This window comes from Anser brachyrhynchus (assembly GCF_964034855.1).
Source record: "Anser brachyrhynchus genome assembly, chromosome: 1".
NCBI classification, from domain to species: Eukaryota; Metazoa; Chordata; class Aves; order Anseriformes; family Anatidae; genus Anser; species Anser brachyrhynchus.
In genome coordinates, this window is record NC_137694.1 from 95,386,539 (window position 1) to 95,405,102 (window position 18,564).

The 18,564-nt window shown below is 36.2% G+C and overlaps 1 protein-coding gene across 50 annotated transcripts in view; it reads left to right on the forward strand.

Annotated features, from left to right (window-relative positions):
• ABI3BP (ABI family member 3 binding protein) overlaps nucleotides 1-18,564 on the forward strand; it is a 172,131-nt gene that overhangs the window by 138,833 nt on the left and 14,734 nt on the right. For all 50 annotated transcript variants that reach the window (XM_080563086.1, XM_080563087.1, XM_080563100.1 and 47 more), the window contains 5 exons: nucleotides 3,488-3,598; nucleotides 5,996-6,079; nucleotides 7,325-7,393; nucleotides 7,777-7,989; nucleotides 11,363-11,474. In XM_080563086.1, the coding sequence (XP_080419212.1) occupies nucleotides 3,488-3,598; nucleotides 5,996-6,079; nucleotides 7,325-7,393; nucleotides 7,777-7,989; nucleotides 11,363-11,474 (589 nt within the window). The remainder of the gene's footprint in view (nucleotides 1-3,487; nucleotides 3,599-5,995; nucleotides 6,080-7,324; nucleotides 7,394-7,776; nucleotides 7,990-11,362; nucleotides 11,475-18,564) is intronic.

Consider the following 18,564-nt stretch of genomic DNA (forward strand, 5'->3'; position numbering starts at 1 on the left):
AAAGGACAATGTACCAATTTTTAATAGTTATGAAAAATCAGAACATTGCCTTTCCTACACACACACAAAAAAAAAACACCTCCACTGAAGAAGAGAAAACAAATTTTGGTCATCCTCAGTAGTGCATGATCTCTTGGCTTCAGGATGGTATTAAGAGAGAGAAAAACAAGAATATTTCATGGTCACTACTTAGTATGTGGCATATGTCTGTGACTAAATATTACCATTGCCAGTGTAGATTGTATCCTTGTGATTAAACAGCCACTCTACTGTAAACACTGATTTTTTTTTTCATATCTGTGGGTTCTAACTAGCAATGGAGAATGCTTAACCAAATTACCTACCCACTTATGAGAATACTTTTTTGGACCTTAGGATTGTTAGGAAAATTAGAATGCTAGGATTGTTGCAAAGTACCATCGTGAGAGTGAATAAGCTTACAGTTTTTTAACTTAAGTAGACTTTACATGTGACTTTTAACTTTACACATGCTATAAAAGACTTGTCAGTTTTACTTCTCTTGCAAGTCTTACAATTCCATTTTCAAAATATTCAAAATATTTTTACAGAAAAACAACTTCCCTGAACAAGCCTTTAAAAATAGACTTCTCGTGCTTCACTTTTTTTCTAATCAGCTTCTTGGCAATTTTCTGTTGCAGCTGAAGAGTTATACTATAGTGGTTTTTTTGTGCCACATAATGATACAGACAAGCATGCAAACACACACACAGATAATTTTCTTGGTTTCATTAGCATAACTAGGAATAGAGCTTGCTTTTAACTGTACTTTTTTACTGGCATAAAAACTGACTAAACTCAAAATATTTCTGATTTTGCCCTTGGATTTATTTTTCAGCTGCATCTGTTGTTTTTGGTTTAGATTTTCCTTTGAAAATATGTTATTAGACTTAAAAACAGAGATACAGAGATACACTTCTTAGTAATTAATAAACTGCTGTTTGCTCCTAATCCCTACTGGATTTCCTTTGCACCTAATTTACCTGCACAAAGACAGCAGCCTTGCTTGACAGCTGAGTTCTGATGTTTTATCTTTTTAAATTTAATTCAATCTGAAGGTTGTATTTAGCACAGATTATGTAGAGTGTGGTATACTTTTAGTAGTAGCTGGATTGAGACTGAAAACTGAAAAGAAGCATGGCTCTCTATTTTGCTTTCTTTGTTTTTTGTTTTTCTGTCATGGCATGTCAAGCAGTGATGTCCACTTAAGTAAATCCAGTCTGTGATTTGCAAAGACTGCATTATTTTTTTTATGCACAGAGATTTTAAGGAGGATCTACATATGCTTTTACTCATCTTTTGACATTAGATGTTTAAAGTTAAGCTTTTAGAGCTTTGAAGTAAGCCAGTACCTTGAACTCTAATCATAATAGACAGTTGGTTATGTTTGTGAAATTAGCTACTACTGTTCCATAATTTTCTTGTATACTTTTGTGATCTCAGCTCTTTTTATGGTGCCTTAATATGTATATGAAAACTCAATTTATTGGGTATAGCTATAAGTTAGACAATATTTGACCTAGCTCTTAAGTACACATATTTTTTTCCTGAAATCTTAATGTGTGTTAACTGACAGACTGTCATTTACACCATATATGAGGTATGAAAAAGATGCGTTACAGCACACAGGAATTAAACCTGATGTGTTGTTAGTAGTATGTCCTAAGAGGCTATTCACCCTCCTTTTTCATGAAGAGTGATAGGGTTGATAAGGTCAAGGAAATACATTCCCTGTCCAAAGAACACCTGAGATTAAATAAATCCTAATAGTTCACAATGCCACTGTTTTAGCAATAAGCCAGGCTATTGGAAAATCCCTAAATTCTTGTGTGAGTCCTAGTTTACAAACTCAGTTAATTACATTTGGTAACATCATAGGTTGTCTTCTAAATTACTGTGGAAGTAGAAGGGAATGGTAAGGATTCTTGTTTTTTTCCAGAGTGCAGTATACTAGATTCAGCTGTGACACACTGTTTCAGCTTGCATTTAACTACTGTGGTTGAGTTCTTTGGACGATACAGTAGAAACCACTAACAAGTCAGTGCTTACACATTTTTACCCCATAAATACCTCAGACAATCCCATTTCCTACATATGGGCAGGGGGGATATTAATTATGGGTACTACTGTGTAGCAATATCTAGGGTACGATGACATAAACATAATATATAATTTTGCAGGTCTTTAGGCATATTTTTTTTCATCTCCAGCTGGGGATGAAGAATGAATATGAAACTTACATATGCTGTTTTCGAAACCACTAAATCTTTCTGAATTAGATTAAGTATCGTTAGCTGTCTTGATCTGAGGGATAAGAAAAGGAAGAAAAAAATGGGGGGTTGTAAGTGATCGCATAAGTCCAAAAGTAAAAGTGAACCGAGAAAGATGGAAATGTTCATGTTTGTATATTGTAAGTATTTCTAAAAAAGCTTTCCTAAATGAGTCTTTGGATCTGTTCCCATCTCACCCACAATCACTCTATTTATATGGTAAACTATGGTCTGATAAAGGAGGAACTCTACATAGCCAGTAACTCAGTATCAGGCAGCTTGCAGTTTTGTTGATATTGGCAGCATATTAAGAATTATATTACTGTTAAGGATTTTCTCCTCTTAGGTACAAGAAGTCTTTTGTTACATAAACATGTTGCACACATCTCCTAGTTTTTTCCTAAGGGAAAAAGTGCAGAGGTGAATAGTGGAAGAAAAATCCTTTCCTTTGCCTTTCTTTTACATGATAAAATCCTTTGTAATTGCCTGGAAGACACAGGAAAATGTTCTGTATCAGTTATCAGACTTAGGTTCTCCTTTCAGAGCTAGCTGTCAAAGGACTCTACCAGATACATTTAATGCATATTGTCTGGAAATGTGCATTGAAGCAGCCTAGTTGGTTGCTTCAGGAGTTTCTAACACAATAAGTCTTTTTTTTCACATCAATCCATGAGCTGACTGTGACATTCATTTTTCACTTTAAAGTGGCATAAGGTAACATATCCCTAATAATCATTCCCCTTTTGCTACATCTTGCTTTAAGCTGAAAGTGACAAGTTTTATCAGTTAGAAAGTACAAACCAATAGGAATTTTGTGAGTAGGATACTAAAGACATTTCCATCTAAACTCAGGTGGTGTTTATTGTGGGAAGAAGTATCCCATCAGCTGCCAAAAAATAACTGTTGACAGAAGTGAGTAACTACACAGAGAAAAAAATCTCTGAAGTATTTGTACAAAATCCCAAAGGAGCTACATTTTCTCATTGTAAGCTTGGTTTAAAGTTCCACAGCACCACTTCCCAAAGAATTTGTCTGAAAATACAACTGTTTCTGGCTCCTTGCTTCACCTCTTTGCTTTTGATTATAAATCAAACATGAAACATTATTTCAGAAGTCAGAATATAACTTGTAGTGGGTTTTCTGATTTTACGGAATTTGAGGGTAACTAATTAACGACACTGTCCTGTAATGTCATTCAGTAACTACATCACCGAGACCACAGCGTCCTCCTATACCTCCTGTCAAGCCTACACCTATGCGAAGAAAACCTCTGCCTCCAAATACTGTGACTGGTAAACCAGGGAGTCCAGGTATCTCAGCCTTTTCCCCATAAATATTTTATAGTGTGTTAGATCCTGAAGTGACTGGTTGTGTACAGGAGAATTTTATAGTATAGATTCTCTTTCTTGAATCAAATGTGATGTCTATAGAAACTAGTCTTCTGGAACATGCATACCTTGTGTCTTTTGTCTTAATATATAAATTGTGTTTTCATTTTGTTTTCCTAACCTAGTTGTGTAAAAATCATCCATAGCAAGGGAGCTGAAAGCCAAGTAGCGTCATGCAAGTCATCCTTTAAGAAGATGAACTGTAAAAACATTTCAATGTCTACTAATAGCATTTGCAGTTACTTAATGTATGTGTCAGGTGGGAGATATCAAATACCGTGCTTCAGTATGTACCCACAATTGATAATTCATAAAGGAATTCTGTCCCATGTTTGTGTCCCTATGCCATATATATGGCACATCCATTAACCCCTGCAAATAACTTAAGCTAATAGGCAGCCAGAAAACTCACTGGAAGGTAGAGGGATGTGAGTTATTACATGTACAATGAGTTTAACTTAATCTATGTGTAACAATATTCCTGCTTCTCAGTATCAGTGTAAGAGCACTCAGAATCTTTTACTTTTCTTATTTTATTTTAATTTTACCCTGAAGCTAATATTCAGAGTCCTTCTGTATATTTGTCTGTGGATTTGAAATTAGAATCCAAAGGTTAACGTTATTCCATCTCACTATGCTTAGCATCATGAGTAATGCTCCCCTCTTCACGTTACTCTTTTTAGTTCACTGGAAATACAAAGATCTTGGCTCTGCTGTATTACTTGTTTGCTTTTTCTGGATTGTTTCATTTAGGGCTTTGTGTGTGTTAAGGGGGTTGTGATTTTTTTTTCTGAATTTTCTCGAAAGGAGAGACTGCCTTTCTGTTTGGGCTTGCTGGGGAAGCCCCTTTTGTCCTCTCCCTCTTGCTCATCTACAAAAAAACTGGTCCATCTCTGTATCAGCCAACATCCTTGTGAGAAAGCTTACCCCTGTGGCAGGTCTTCCTGTTGGCAATGGTGGAAAGACCTAAATAAATCTTCAGTATTTTGTGCATCAGATTAGAACTACAGTCTCAAACATGGATGAAACAAGCTGTATATCTTCTCAACAGCAGAGCCAAGATAGAAATGTTGTGTCTGTACTTCCTGTTGACTGGTGGCGTTTCCTTAGTAATAGCTAAAACAGAACATAAGACGTTGTCAGTCTTGAGCTGTAGCACAAAAAAAAATCTTCACTTGCTAGATTTTCTTTTGCTTGTAATGAGATCTATGCTTATTTTCTTTCTTAAATCTGTAATTCATCTACCAGCGTTTTGGAATTCCACCTTTTTTTCCATACACTAGAGGCGAGGTTATGGAGTAGTCAGCAGTTATCATGCCTTCCTAGACATTCAAGATGGAATAAATCAGTTAGATGATCTGGTCCTTCCTTGTGGGACCGGTAGTAGATTTTCCTTTTAGTTTGTTTCATAATGTTTGTCCTGCTTAGTTTTGAACATCATACGAGTTTCTTCTAGTTCCCTGGAGAAACTGTTCCACAATATTAACAGGAAAATTTTGCTTCAGTGTTCTTCTTGGATTTTCCCTTTTATAATGTTGTTCTGTTTCTCTTTCTTATTAACACTGTGATTAATTCCTTACTTGTATCTTTCTTACTCATCCACTAGATGAGTGTTATGGGAAGGTTTCTATGCAGACATTAAAAGTCTCCTGAATGGAAATAAAGGAAATAAGTGTTCCAAAACCTTCTTCAGTCTGGACTCTAGTGAGAATCTTAATAAATTTCCACTTATATCCCTACCTTCCATTTTTTTGAACTTGGTTCATCAACATTCTGCCTTCAGTCACCATGTTCTTCTGTGTCATACATGCAGGGAAGGTGACTACATTATGCAGTTCTTGGCTTTTTGGAGGTGAGATTTCACAGTCTTACAGTGGTTGTCTGGGAGGTTTCCAGGTTTCTGTTGGTGACTTCAGCTGTTCTCTAGTTCTCTAGAAGAAATGTGTTCTTTTATTTGTGAAACAGAATGTTTATGTTGGTTATTTTGTGTCCATTTACCAGCCAGTGCTTAATAACCAAGTTGTGTTCTAGCTGACTGAATTTCTCAAAGACAATCTCCAAATAGCAAAGAATTTTCTTACTAGACTTCAGGAATAGGTTCTATTGGCAATAAGGAAAACTCAGCATTTTCCTAAATCCAACTGGCAGCTGTTGAGTAAGCTTTGAGGGGAATGTCATAGCTTAAATGAAATTGTGTGCCCACTTATTTTATGAATCAGTCGTCAAAAATCTGAGTTTTGTTAGAAGAGTGAAATAGCTTTTTGATTTTCTAAATAGTGAATGCCTTGTTGCCATAAGTTCCTTCTTCTGTCACTGTAGCTAAACCTGCTGGACCAACAACACCTGTGAGGACAGGAATTCCATCTAAGACACCAACAGCTTTTGCAACTCCAGAGTATTATGGTGAGCATAATATAGACAGCTCTGGTTTCCTTTTTTTTCTTTTTTTTTCTTCATTAACATAAAGGTTTCCTTTTTTTCCTCTGGCTTTCCTTTCCTAAAATATATTGATGCACTATAGTATAAGAAATACTCTGTCTGGGTTGATTCTGATTTCTCTTATTCCACTTTGACTTTTGTAACTTGGCTGAATTCACCTGGCTGTCTTCTGATACACATCTTTACAAATGAGAACATGATGGCTCTTCTATCTTCCGAGAAATCAATACATGCTTAGAAGCCTTTCAATACTATTCAGGGTCTACTTTAAATCCATGAAAGGTGTAGATAAGACACTTCTTTTCCTGGACGTTTCATTTTGCATAGGACATAAATTTAAATTATTACTTGAACAGTGGCTGACAGTGGTCAAGATGGTTGTGATATCCTACCAGGTATCTGATCAATATGCAACTATCTAGATAGAAAAAAAAAATCAATAGGATAAACATTATAGATAGTTGATAATTAGACCTTTATTGTGGGGAGTTAGACCTAGATAATTAGACCTAGAGTTGTGGGGAGGGTGTGCTTAAAATTAATTTTTGAGACAAAATATGATCTCATGATACTAGATACATGAAAAAAAAGGCTTGTTCTGAATATATTGTATGTTCTGTTCATTGACGTCCATCTTAGTATTTGTATCTAAGGGAAGATTCTGTTTAATATATAGGCTATTTACCACAACATTGATGTTAAGAATCCTGAACGCTCCAGCACATTTCTGCTCACAGCAATGTTTGTGTCCAATTCCTTTCACGTTCTGTGGAAGTTTTATGCTCTGAAGACAAAATTTGTGAAGTACTTGTCACTATTTTTTGAAAAGTTGTGTGCCAACTTAATAGTACTACATATTCTCTGAATATTAAGTGAGCTCTAATTTAAATGGCCAGTACAGGGCAAAAAGTTGCTTTTAAAAAGGTCCAAAATACACTTCACATATATTGCATGAACTGAATCCAGCAGCAGTCATGAATTCTGTCATTTTGATTATGACATTCTTTATACTGTTAGGTAAGTATGGGGTCTACTTAGCACCACAGCCAAAATGGGGTCCTTAAAAGGAAAAAAACAGATCTGATATCAAAGGTCTACCATGGAGGAACTTTACCAGGGATGATTTCAAATGCCAAATGAACCATGAGATACAGCAGTTCTGAAACTTTATATTTATTGCAAATTGAATTACAACCGTGTCTCTTACAGTTGATGCAACTGTCTTCAGTTCAAGTCCTACATCAGAAACAGATTCTTCAGGCAAACCAAGGTACCAAGGTAGGATTTTAATAGCTATGGTGTTTCTTTTGGGGGGAATGCATGGACACTGACCTGTCTTATATCAAAATTATCTTTTTTGGTTATTGGAAGGACAAAGCTTCATTTGATTCTGTCTATTCCAGTCAGATGAAAGGTGACAATAGAAGGGTGAAGCAGTGCAGATTCCAGGCCTAACAACACCCCACCCAACCCCCCAAAAAAGGCAGCTTAGAAAAGAGTATTGAATATATAGTTTTCCTTCTTAAACATTTGTATTTGATTTTGACTTGTACAGATTTTTGCGTCAGTCCCTGAACTGGAAGTTGTAGGATGGGTGGAATGGCATCAATGTTTTGTTAAAAACGTTGTACTGAATAACAGCTCTTTCTTATTGCTCTAAGCCCCTCATGTCAAGTATATGAAGAAAGATGATGATGTGCCTTGCTCTATCACAAGCTCTCTTGAACATTTTCCTCAAGAAGAGGCTAGCATCAAGGAAGAACCTACTCGTCCTCCACAAAATCCTCCAACCAACCTCACAGTGGTGACTGTCGAGGGCTGTCCAACTTTCGTCATATTGGACTGGGAAAAACCAGACAATGACACTGTTACTGGTTGGTTTGATTTCTTTTTATTTTGTTTCAGAATACTGTATTTCAAGCTTATTTTTACTTTGACAGTGGTTTTGTGCCATTTAAAATAATACTTTTATCCCAAAAGAGTCTTACACTCCAGTGCTTTTATTTCATGCTGCTGTCAACTTCAGTATGGATTAAAAAAAATGCTACTAGATTAGAACAAGATTTTCTCAACTATATCACTTTGCATCATGTGATGACGCAAAAAAGATACTTAAGAACTATGACTGTATCTTCCCTTAATTTCTAGCTTCTCTGTTTACTCTAGGCAAGCAAAAATAATAATAAAAAAGTGACAGTATTCTTTATTGCATGGTTACTTACGCATAATGCAGATATCTTTCTTGACATGATGCTTTTGATCAGTGAGCCAGATGCAATGAAAGTATCTGTCTGGTAGGTCAGTAGAACTCTGCCAGCATATTACTTGCTGTACCCATTGTACCACAAAGTTCTCTTTGTGTAAAAGATTCTGTTTGTTTGAGTCTATGGTTATGTCTATGAGTACCTAGGTAGGCATGCAAGAAGACCACTTGTAATTTTTCTGTCTTCTGTGTATCAACACAAACTTACCAGAATTGAATATGAAAATTATGGTTCTTCTGTACTGTCAGGATAATGGCTTCCATTTTTACCACTGTCATAAAAGAGAACTTTGATTTGCAAAATCACTGACTCAATCACTGCTGTGGCTAAACAGATTTGGCTGTGTTGCTTTACAAGTGATTAGAATAAGTAAGTCTGGGAACTGTGAAGAGGAAGATTTGATCACTAGCCATTCACTTTAACATGTAACTGGGATATTTTCAGAAGTTGCTTTATATGCATGTCATAACAGATTTCAGTGCAGAGCTATAATGGTGACTGTCACATGCTCTCTTCCCCAAAATAGTCTTCTCTTGATTCTCTAGAAATAATTACTAAGCTCAGCCTGGATTCTTTCCTGTTCTTCCCACAGTTTTAGAAAATAATAAATGCAGATCCAAAGGGACACTCAGAACAAAAATTAGCCTGCACCACCTTTTTCTGAGAAAGAGGAAGGAAGTTGCCCCTTCTGCTGAATTAAAAGGGAAGAAAAAAAAAGACTATAGGCTAATAAAAAGTACCAATACGAAAGAAGAATGATTACCTGACTTGTCTTCCATGATGTGCTGGAAGCAGTGTGAACCTATTCCTAGCCTATTCCTAGCATTAACATTAGGCTGGGGAGAGGCTCTTTGTGAACATTCTCCTTTCTAGGTAGTTCAGCTATACCTCTTTCTGTCCAGGGAAAACCCTTTTTGTTGCTGTTGTCATTTGGAGTCTTCCTCCACAGACCTGTCCTTAGCTTGATAAGATGAGATAACTTGCTTAGTTTGCATTTTTTTCTTGGAAGTAGACCTGGTTTTTTTGAGTACATTAATGAACCCCCTGCAGCACAACCATTTCAACTGCAGAAATAAAAAAACATTTCCTTTATAACTGGAAAAACTGTCAACATGCATCATGTAATGAGGAAAGCAAGACCTGATTGCCTTCTGATGCAGTCCCATTTCCTTTATTTTTTTGCTGCTCCTCATAAGACTTGTTCTCTAGACCCTTCGCCAGCTTCATTGCCTTTCTCTGGACATGAATATGCGTAATACAAAATGTTTGAATTCTGTGGCTTACAAATACTCCCAGTGAGGTTTTGTCCTTCATCTTAACTTCTAAAAATAAGTCCATTAATGACTCATCTAAGGATATTTTCTGTAGTCAACAAAAGTCGATGAATCCCATTTTGTCCAAAAGGTAATTACTTCATATTGGCACAAGAATGATATTACTTGTTTAGAAAAACTTAAATCAAGTTTTCTGTCATCTCCTTTTGTTTTTGTATTTTTTTAAATGTTTTTTTCAATGTTCTGATTTGGGCATCACATCTTTATTTTTAATGCACAGTTTCAGATAGAACTGTGGATAATTTGTTGAGCCTTATTTAAAAAAAATACTGTTGTTGACTACTAGGTAATATGTTGCATGAGGGTTTTCATAATATTAAGTATTACTAAAAACAAAATTGTACTTTGGTAATGGAAAGATCTGACAAATAATAACTAAAGCAGTGATCAAGCTTTCCTCCTTGTTTTCATAAAAGCTGCAAAATGTCAGGGACCAAGAACTTTTTTCTGGTGCCCTGCTACTCCTGTAGAGTTGTCTCAGAGATGGAGGGCAGTGTGTTGTCTAGTCCACCGAGGATCATTGTTAATACACAGTAACAAGCAGATACTGGACGCACTCCAGTAGTTCTTTGTGTGTGTGCATGGAAGCACATGCCCATGCATTTGTTGTGTTATCCTTTATTCTTCAACTTGAATGAGTTAAAAAGTTTAAATCATGTGACTTGGGGCTAGCAGAAGGGCAGATAGACTGATTTCCTGTGAAGTTATCTACTGATTCTCTATGTAGATACTCCTATGTCAGTGGAGATCGAACCTCTGTCCAGTCCTTAATAATAAGCATCATTGCTCTAATGAAGCTTAATTGTGGTGAATAAGGGCTTTTCCTTTTTTTTTTTGTGTGTGTGTGTGTGTGTTTTTAGCTCAGGGAAAGGAAGGGGTTTGGGAGGTTGTGAATTTCTTTGTGTTGAGAGGAAAATTAACAATATACTCAGTGTTTTTATTAGAAGAGGCTGTGAATTGTGTTGGAGTTGTGACTCATGTCAGAGGATGCATGCTAGAGAGAGACTGTATCTTGGATATGGTTATGATTTTTTGAAGGGTTATCTTCTTCCCAAACATCTGGTTTTACTCCTCTGTTTAGAGCATGGCTCGCGCTTGGTGGTACATACCAGTGAGGTGAAAAGAAAGTAGTAAGTCTCTCTAAATAATATAAATACAAAAAAAAAAAGTACTTAATTATAAGCTGACAGATTCCCCAAGAGCACAAGCAAAATTAGTGAGCAGTTTCCTGTGGAAACCTAAGTTTTACTAGGTCTTATTTTAAGTTAATCAGGGTTTAAGCATTTAGAAACTGTACTTTCATCTTTGATGCTTCTTTATTCAAACTGAAGGATACTTAAACTTACTTGTGTTCAGTATTCTGTCAGTAGCATACCTTTTGGGCAGAGGTGAGATATTGAGTATCCTCTGTCCCATAACTGAATCATGAGAAAAGATGAGAGGCCAGGCACTCAGCAATCTGTAATTGGAACTCTAAGCAGTTTTTCTAACCATTTTAGAATACTAACATCCAGACTTGTTCACATGAGATGTCTGTACAGCCTGTTAGACAGTAGGAGTGGAAATCAGATGAGACAAAGGGAGAGCAATGAAGAAGCTCAAGTGAGAGCTGTTATTTAAACACGTTTCTCTTTCCTGTATTTTTCTAGAGTATGAAGTTGTGTCAACTGAAAATGGAGCAAGTGATGGTGAAAAGGAGAAGTCGATTATCACTACAAATCAAACCCATTCTACAGTGGAAAACCTAAAACCTGACACAAGGTAATTAAATAAAATGATTTTCTAAGTTTCTTCAATTTAGTCTGTCAGCTGTCTGCCACTTCAAATGCTAATATATTCAAATATATATATATACACACGTATACATTTAAAAGCAGTTACTTCAAATAAATATATATATATAATATTTATACATTCACATGTACAAATGTAAGACCAAATTGGTTTTACTTGTGCTCTGATAGGAAAAAGGCATGTTTTGGTTTTACTTTCGTTTAAGTGAACAGATAAGATAGATCTGAGGAAACTTTATGAAATTTCCAAGAACACACATGTGGTCTGGACAGATTGCAAAAAAAAGGGAAAAAAAAATGCTTTTTTTTTTTAATCTCTTGATAAATTTAGCAGACAAAGAAACAAGACAAACATGAGAAATATTATCCTGATGTGTCAGATCAAGATTTATATGTACAGTCCTCTCTCTCTGAGATTTAAGGATACTCAGCACAGCAGATACAGGCTCCTTGGCTATGTAGATATACGCATTCAATTACTGGAATGCAAGTTAGGCCACTGTACAAAGCCTGACCTTTATATTGTACTGTGAAGAGGAAAGACACATTGGGCCAATTTTCTCTCAGTATATAAAAACAGCTGGCAAGTTAAAAATGGGTCAGCGACTTCCAGTTGATGGCATGCATCTTGGGCAACTAGGCCAAATAAGCATTATAATTCAGTTTAAAAAAATCTCGTAAATATATATATATATATATATTCTTCTTTCTTCATGGTAAGATTCAGAGCAGTGGGAAAAAAAAAAAAGAAGGCACTGTCCTGTGTTTTGAATTACTTATTGATTGCATCAGAAAGTTAGTGAATGACAAGTTTCTTTTGCCCTGTAAGACCATTTGGCTTCGGTAACTGGATTTTCCATTTCAGATAGACTGCCCTTTTCTACTACTATCTTTAAATTGGTAACACAGCACAAAATTCTTTGTAGAACCCATCATGAATCTTAACTTCTAGGCAGTATGTGGATTAATCTGAGGCATACGTTCTTAACTTTTACCTACTTGCGAGCAGCAGCTTCTCAAGGGAGGAATAAGGAACTGTTGCAGAAAGTGGAGGGGGAAGGGAAATAGAAAAGAAAGGCTAAGCAAATTGGGATACCCAAAAAGAACTTCTCTAAGAGACTCCAAAACACAAAAGATGGGCTATAACTGCTGTGTATTGCACAATGATCATCTCTGTTATCTTCTAAAGGCACATTGCTTGTGAAAGAGTGAACTGCAGATGTGTCATGACATGTGTCAGTTATGATACACTAACAATACAACTGATGCTGGTGACCAAGCATCAGTCTAGTCAATCTTGTCAATTGAGGAGGCTTAGAAGAGACAGCAAAACAACAGGTTTTTGGAGTAGCAGCTGAAGAAAGGCAGTGGGCACTGTTTGTTTTCTTTTCTGTTTCTATTTTTGTTTTAGGATCTGCTTTGAAATAATGCAGTTGCATCCTTGAAAACAAGTGTGAGTTGTTATTGAGACTGTCTTCCATTACACATTCAAATTGGTTGTGTCACATTTGCTGACAAAAATTAGATGGACTGATTAAGAGTAAAAAAGACATAGAAGCAATGTGAAGTCCTGGATGCTGAGAATAATGTCCAGGTGCCTAAAAGAGGAAAGCATTTTTAGACTGCTGCTTTTTAAGAAATGAAGCAAGGTGGAGGTAGGCAGACCCACCTGAAACCGTTGGAAAGGTCATAAGAAAGATAGGAATTATGGGAAGCAGATAAAATAGTTTTTTGGCTTTAATTTGTAACACTTCTGACAGTCTTATGAGAGGACTTTTGGGTTTTGGTGATCAACAGCAGACCAGAGACCATGGACAAAAGCTGTCTTTTGGAGTGTGGATTTTGTTAAAACAAGCTAGATACGAAATCAACACTAACTGGTAGATGATGACTTAGGACATAAAGGGATACATTTTCCCTGGTGGGGTGATGGCTGTAATCCCTACTCCCCTAGCACCGGAAAGGAAGGACCCTGAAAGTCTTTCTGGATTCAGGAGGCTATCATTTGAAATTGAAAAGGTTTATATGAATTGCAACGGTGTCCCTTCAGTCCCACAGGATTTCAAGGAGGCAAAGTCCTCAGAGAGGCTTTGTTTGATTAAACTCTAATTTCAGAATGTGTTTCCTAATTTTGAGAATGTCTTGAAAGCTTTGGCAGAAGCACAAGAAATTGTTACTGTTGCCATTTGAATCCAGGCTTGTTGGCCATTAATTTCAGGGAAAGTAAGAAAGAGATTGAAGACAACTGGCATCATGTAGACAGTTTTAGTGTTGCAAGGAAAGACAAATGTCTATAATAAAGATCTCCTAGCTCTCATGAGCTCATTGCTCACTAGATGAAGTAAATTGACCAGTGGATAAAACTGACTTGAAAATATGAGGAAGAGAGACAATGAAATACATCTGAATAAATTAATTGAGCCCCAAAAATGTCTGAAAATTCATAAAGTAATACATTAAATCTGGGAAGCAGATTTTTCCGTAACTAGCCTTAAAGGAAAGAGCTGTAGAAGAGGTAGAGCTGGAAATGAAACTTGGAAGAGAAAAAGAAATCCCTCTTGCAAAGGACCAACATTTACAACACTACCAGAAAGTATATGGAAAGAGATGATCAGTAGCAGAAGGTGGATTGGCTGGGAAAGAACCTCTTGGCCCTGAAATGCTTTGGAGAAGCTGACAAGCTGAATTTGAGATGCTAGTTTTCCAACTTTTCTGAAGCCATCAGTGATTCTGTGTGAATCCCATATGCTGCTCTGAAGGTTCAAGGCCTCCAGAGTTGAAGAAAGTTCAGGATGGATCTAATCAAGGCAGATCTAAATGAAGATTTTCAAAAACAATAAACATGATTGTGGATATCATATCTCAGTCTCTATGGGTAAATTTGAATGTGAAAGTTCTACAGCAGCAGAATTACAGTTCAAGCCTGTAATTCTCCAGGTGTTTACTCTTTAGGAGCAGTACATAACAAAGAAGGTTTGCAGCCCCATTGCCCAAGATCTGTTGTCCTGTTGAGGTGAAATAGGTAGGAAGGATATTCAGTGCCTGGCCAGAAACTAAAGAATTAAATGCCCACGTCTAGGAGAAGTGAAGCAAGACAAACAACTCTCCAGTGTGAAGTGGGCAGAGCAAGCATCAGGAAAAAACTAGGTCTATCTGTGCCTGCAGATCATGCTGTTTGCTTCCTTTTCTCTTTTATGTTATTCTTTCAAAACAATCATACTGCTATACCTCTGGAAAGTTCTGCAGTAAGCCAGATACCCCTCCTCCTGTAGAGAAGGCACAATTTAAAGATGAGGAGCTGATGGCTGGACTTAGAATATTTAAGAAATTTGGGCTGTGTTAGGAAGACATTCTCAATGAGAGACTGTGAGAGTCTCTCTTGAAAAATTGCATGTGTGACTGCAGCTGTCCAGAAAAAAATATATTGGCCAAAAGAGAAGAGGAGTTCTGATTACCAGTACTGTTATCAGGTATTTGTTTTTCACAAATTCAGGCCGTGATAATAAGGAAATGAAGAACCTTCATAGGCATACGACAACTTGTGAGGGTGACTTTTAAACAAAAGTTTTATACATTAGGGCAGTCTGTCATCTCATTTGTTTGTCTTGTAATACATAAGCCAGCTTTATGCCTTCTTGGTGACTTGATTGCAAGACATCTAGAATCTGAGATGAGAGAAGAACTTGAAAATCTGTCAATGTGAGGACATACACTCTTTAAATAAATCTGGGGAGTCATCTGCTTTCCAACAAAAGTGCTTGGTATTTAAAAAAAAAATTATACAAACCCCTATACAATTTGATTTTTTGAAACACTAGGATTCCCGCACCTTTTGCCAAAGAAAAGGGGTGTTATATCCATTCCATCGTGTCATAGTGAGGCACACTTGACAGTGGCCTTTATTTAAAGAAGTCCTATTTTACTTACAGGACAAGTACATCTTTTTCACCTGGAGATTTGTCAAACATAGTGTTTTCAGTATTTCACTATCCTATCTTAGAAAACTTCTGTTGGTTTTAGCAACATGGAAAGTACTAATCATGATATCCATTATTTGGTTGGTCAAAGTTTTGAAACTGCTGCTGTTCCTGGCACTAAGCAGTTACCTGGCTCCAGATACTCTGGATTTAGATTTCTGTTTAGTTTTATCAAGTATTTTGCTTCTGATATTCACTTCTACCTGAAATCTCTCAAACCATGTTGTATGGTTACATTATACAAGCTAGATAACTATATATACTTCTTATACAGATAGTTATATCCAATTAGCTGGTGCTTGAAGAGGAAACCTTTCTCTTGTTTTATGAATGTCTTCTGCTGAATTGTTTCTGTTATAGATGTGCTTCTGTGAGCTATTAATCACATATACACTGTTGATTTATAAGTTTGTACTGCTGTTAGCTTTTATTATCCTTCATATTCTTCAGGAATTTTAGAGTAGATTCAGGTCATATTTGAGTCCAACCTCCATTCAGTATCACGCTTACTCCAATTTTTCTACAGCTTTTACTATATTTTTATTCCCTACTTTGTCCTTCTTGTTAAATAAGTGAAATAGCCAAATTCCATTCATCCTCCTTTCTTCTAGTTAGGCTGAATCAAGTACTGAGTTACTCAATTTTTACTCCGTCATTCAAGCAGTGAGCGTCTATGTGCTTGTTGATGAACCCTGGGCAACCTAATGTAGCTTTTAAGTTGGTCCTGTTGCGAAAAGGGGCCTGGATCAGATGACTTCCAGAGATCCCTTCCAATCTAAATTATTATATGGTTTTATCTTATGTGGGTGGTTTCCAATCTTGTTAATCTCAACTTTGCCCATTTTCTTTAATGCAGGCTGAGGTCTTTTTGTAAGTCAATGCAAATATCATTCATTTCTTAGCAAAGAAAAATCAGAGAAAAGTATAAACTACCTGTCAGCTTAATTTTTGTCTTCCACATGGAAATTTCAAGTTTTTCATGTTGAGAGCAACTCTCACAGTGTTTTGAGAAATGTACCATCTACTCTATTTGGAAAACGGTCAAAACTAAAACACAAGACTGATCTTTTTGGTCAAAGCAATTACAGTCTAGCTTCCAAGCGGTTGTTTTAGAAGTGAGATCTGTAATGTTCCATCTAACCTGTCATACAGGTCTCCTTGTTTGGGAGTTTTTTTTAATGGGGCTGTTCCCACAGGAATGCCTATTTTCATTGGCATACCCCAAACTCCATTCTTTGTGCTCTTTATCTATTCTTAGCTTTGAACTAAAAACTGCCCTTAAAGAAATAAAGTGTTGCAGTAACTTCTCCTATGATAATAGTCATGCAAGATCTGCCGTATGTGAATCTGTCAAAGTAAAGTTGTTATTCAGAGCTTTCCACATTTCTCTCCCTGAGGTGCTTGCTTGTAATAAACCTGGAGAAGCCTGATATAGAAAGGGGCTTACTGTGATTATTGTTTCCTTCATTCTGTTTCCTGTGTAGTAATAATGGTGTTCATCTGCATCTTCTCCTTCATTAAGATTAGTTTCACTGTCCTGTAGCTTTTTTCATGAACTTTTCCTAGCCTAGAATGTTAAATACAGATGTTCTTTTTGGTGTTTTTTTGGTTTTGTTTTTATTTTGCATCCAATTCTCTTTTCCCATTTCCAAAAGAATTTTAGGGTTTTTTTTTGTTTGCTTTGTTTTTTAATAGTTTTAGAGTTTCTGACTTCTTAAAATTGATTTATTTTTCTAAGTCTCCCAATCATCTGATATAGTATCATTTTTACTTTGGTATTTCTGCTGGTTCTTCTGCCAAAATATGTAGTCCCTGCTCTATCTTGAAATATTTTTTTTTAATTAGTTGTGTATTTCCTCTTTCTTTCTGGTGTTTTGTTTAAGGGCAATTAAGTTCATAGAACATACCGCTAGTGTCCAGGAAACTTTGCAACACTATTTTCTATACAAGCCTTCAAAAAAGTCTGAATGTTGTTGAAAACAGTTCTCATGCATGTTTGTTTTGGCAGTAATTGGAAGGGAATAAAGGAAAATATGAAGGCTGCAGTTCTGCTGTATTAGTCAGAGATGTGCCAAATGTCCCTCAGAAAATTCAGGTAGTCATTAAAATAGGGGATGTGTCTGTCCCACTAGTCTACTGGTGAAAAATTTATAATCCAAAAAAGTATTAAGAGTAATCAAAAAGCCTGTGATGCTTGCATTTCACAGATACGTAAAGCTTCCTTTTAGGTTCTGATCCTTTGCCTAATTGGTGATTTCAAATATACTTTTCACATTTAAAAAGGTGCTTAAAAGGTGCTTAAAAGCACATTTGAAGTAGTCTCTTTGGACTTTTGCTTCAGATTGTGCCCCAAGGTAGAGTATGTTTCCAGCCATGAATAACCTTGAGGATTAAAAATAGCAGGAAATGCAAAAACAGAATAAAACTAATAATCATTATAATTTTAAACACACACAAAAACACCAATCAATTAAAACAAACAAACAAAACTGTAAAGTAAAGGTGAGATGTGTAGGATATATGCACATACCAAACTGTTTTTATGATGTGGTAGGTGGTTTCCTTCAAAAGTTTATTTCATATTTCTTTAAGGTATGAAACAAAAAAGAGAATGCTGTTATAATACATTCAGAGACCATACCAAGTCTTCAAATCTCTACTGAATAATACAATCATAGGATGGTTTGGGCATCCACAGCTTCTCTGGGCAGCCTGTTTCAGTGCCTCACGATAGTAAAGAATTTCCTCCTAATATCTAATCTAAATCTCCCCTCTTTTAGTTTAAAGCCATTACCCCTTGTCTGATCACTACACTCCCTGATAAAAGAGTCCCTCCCCATCTTTCCTGTAGGTCCCCTTTAAATATTGGAAGGCCCTATAAGGTTTCCCCAGAGTCTTCTCTCCTGTAGGCTAAATAACCCCAGCTGGAAGCTTTTTATAAATTATGAATTAATGAATTAATTAATAATGTACCTGCTCATGTCATTATTACCACTATCAAGTATTGTTTGGTATTGCAGTTAGTACCAAAATGTGTGCTAACCACATATAAGAGAAAAATCTCCTGATGCAGATAGCTTA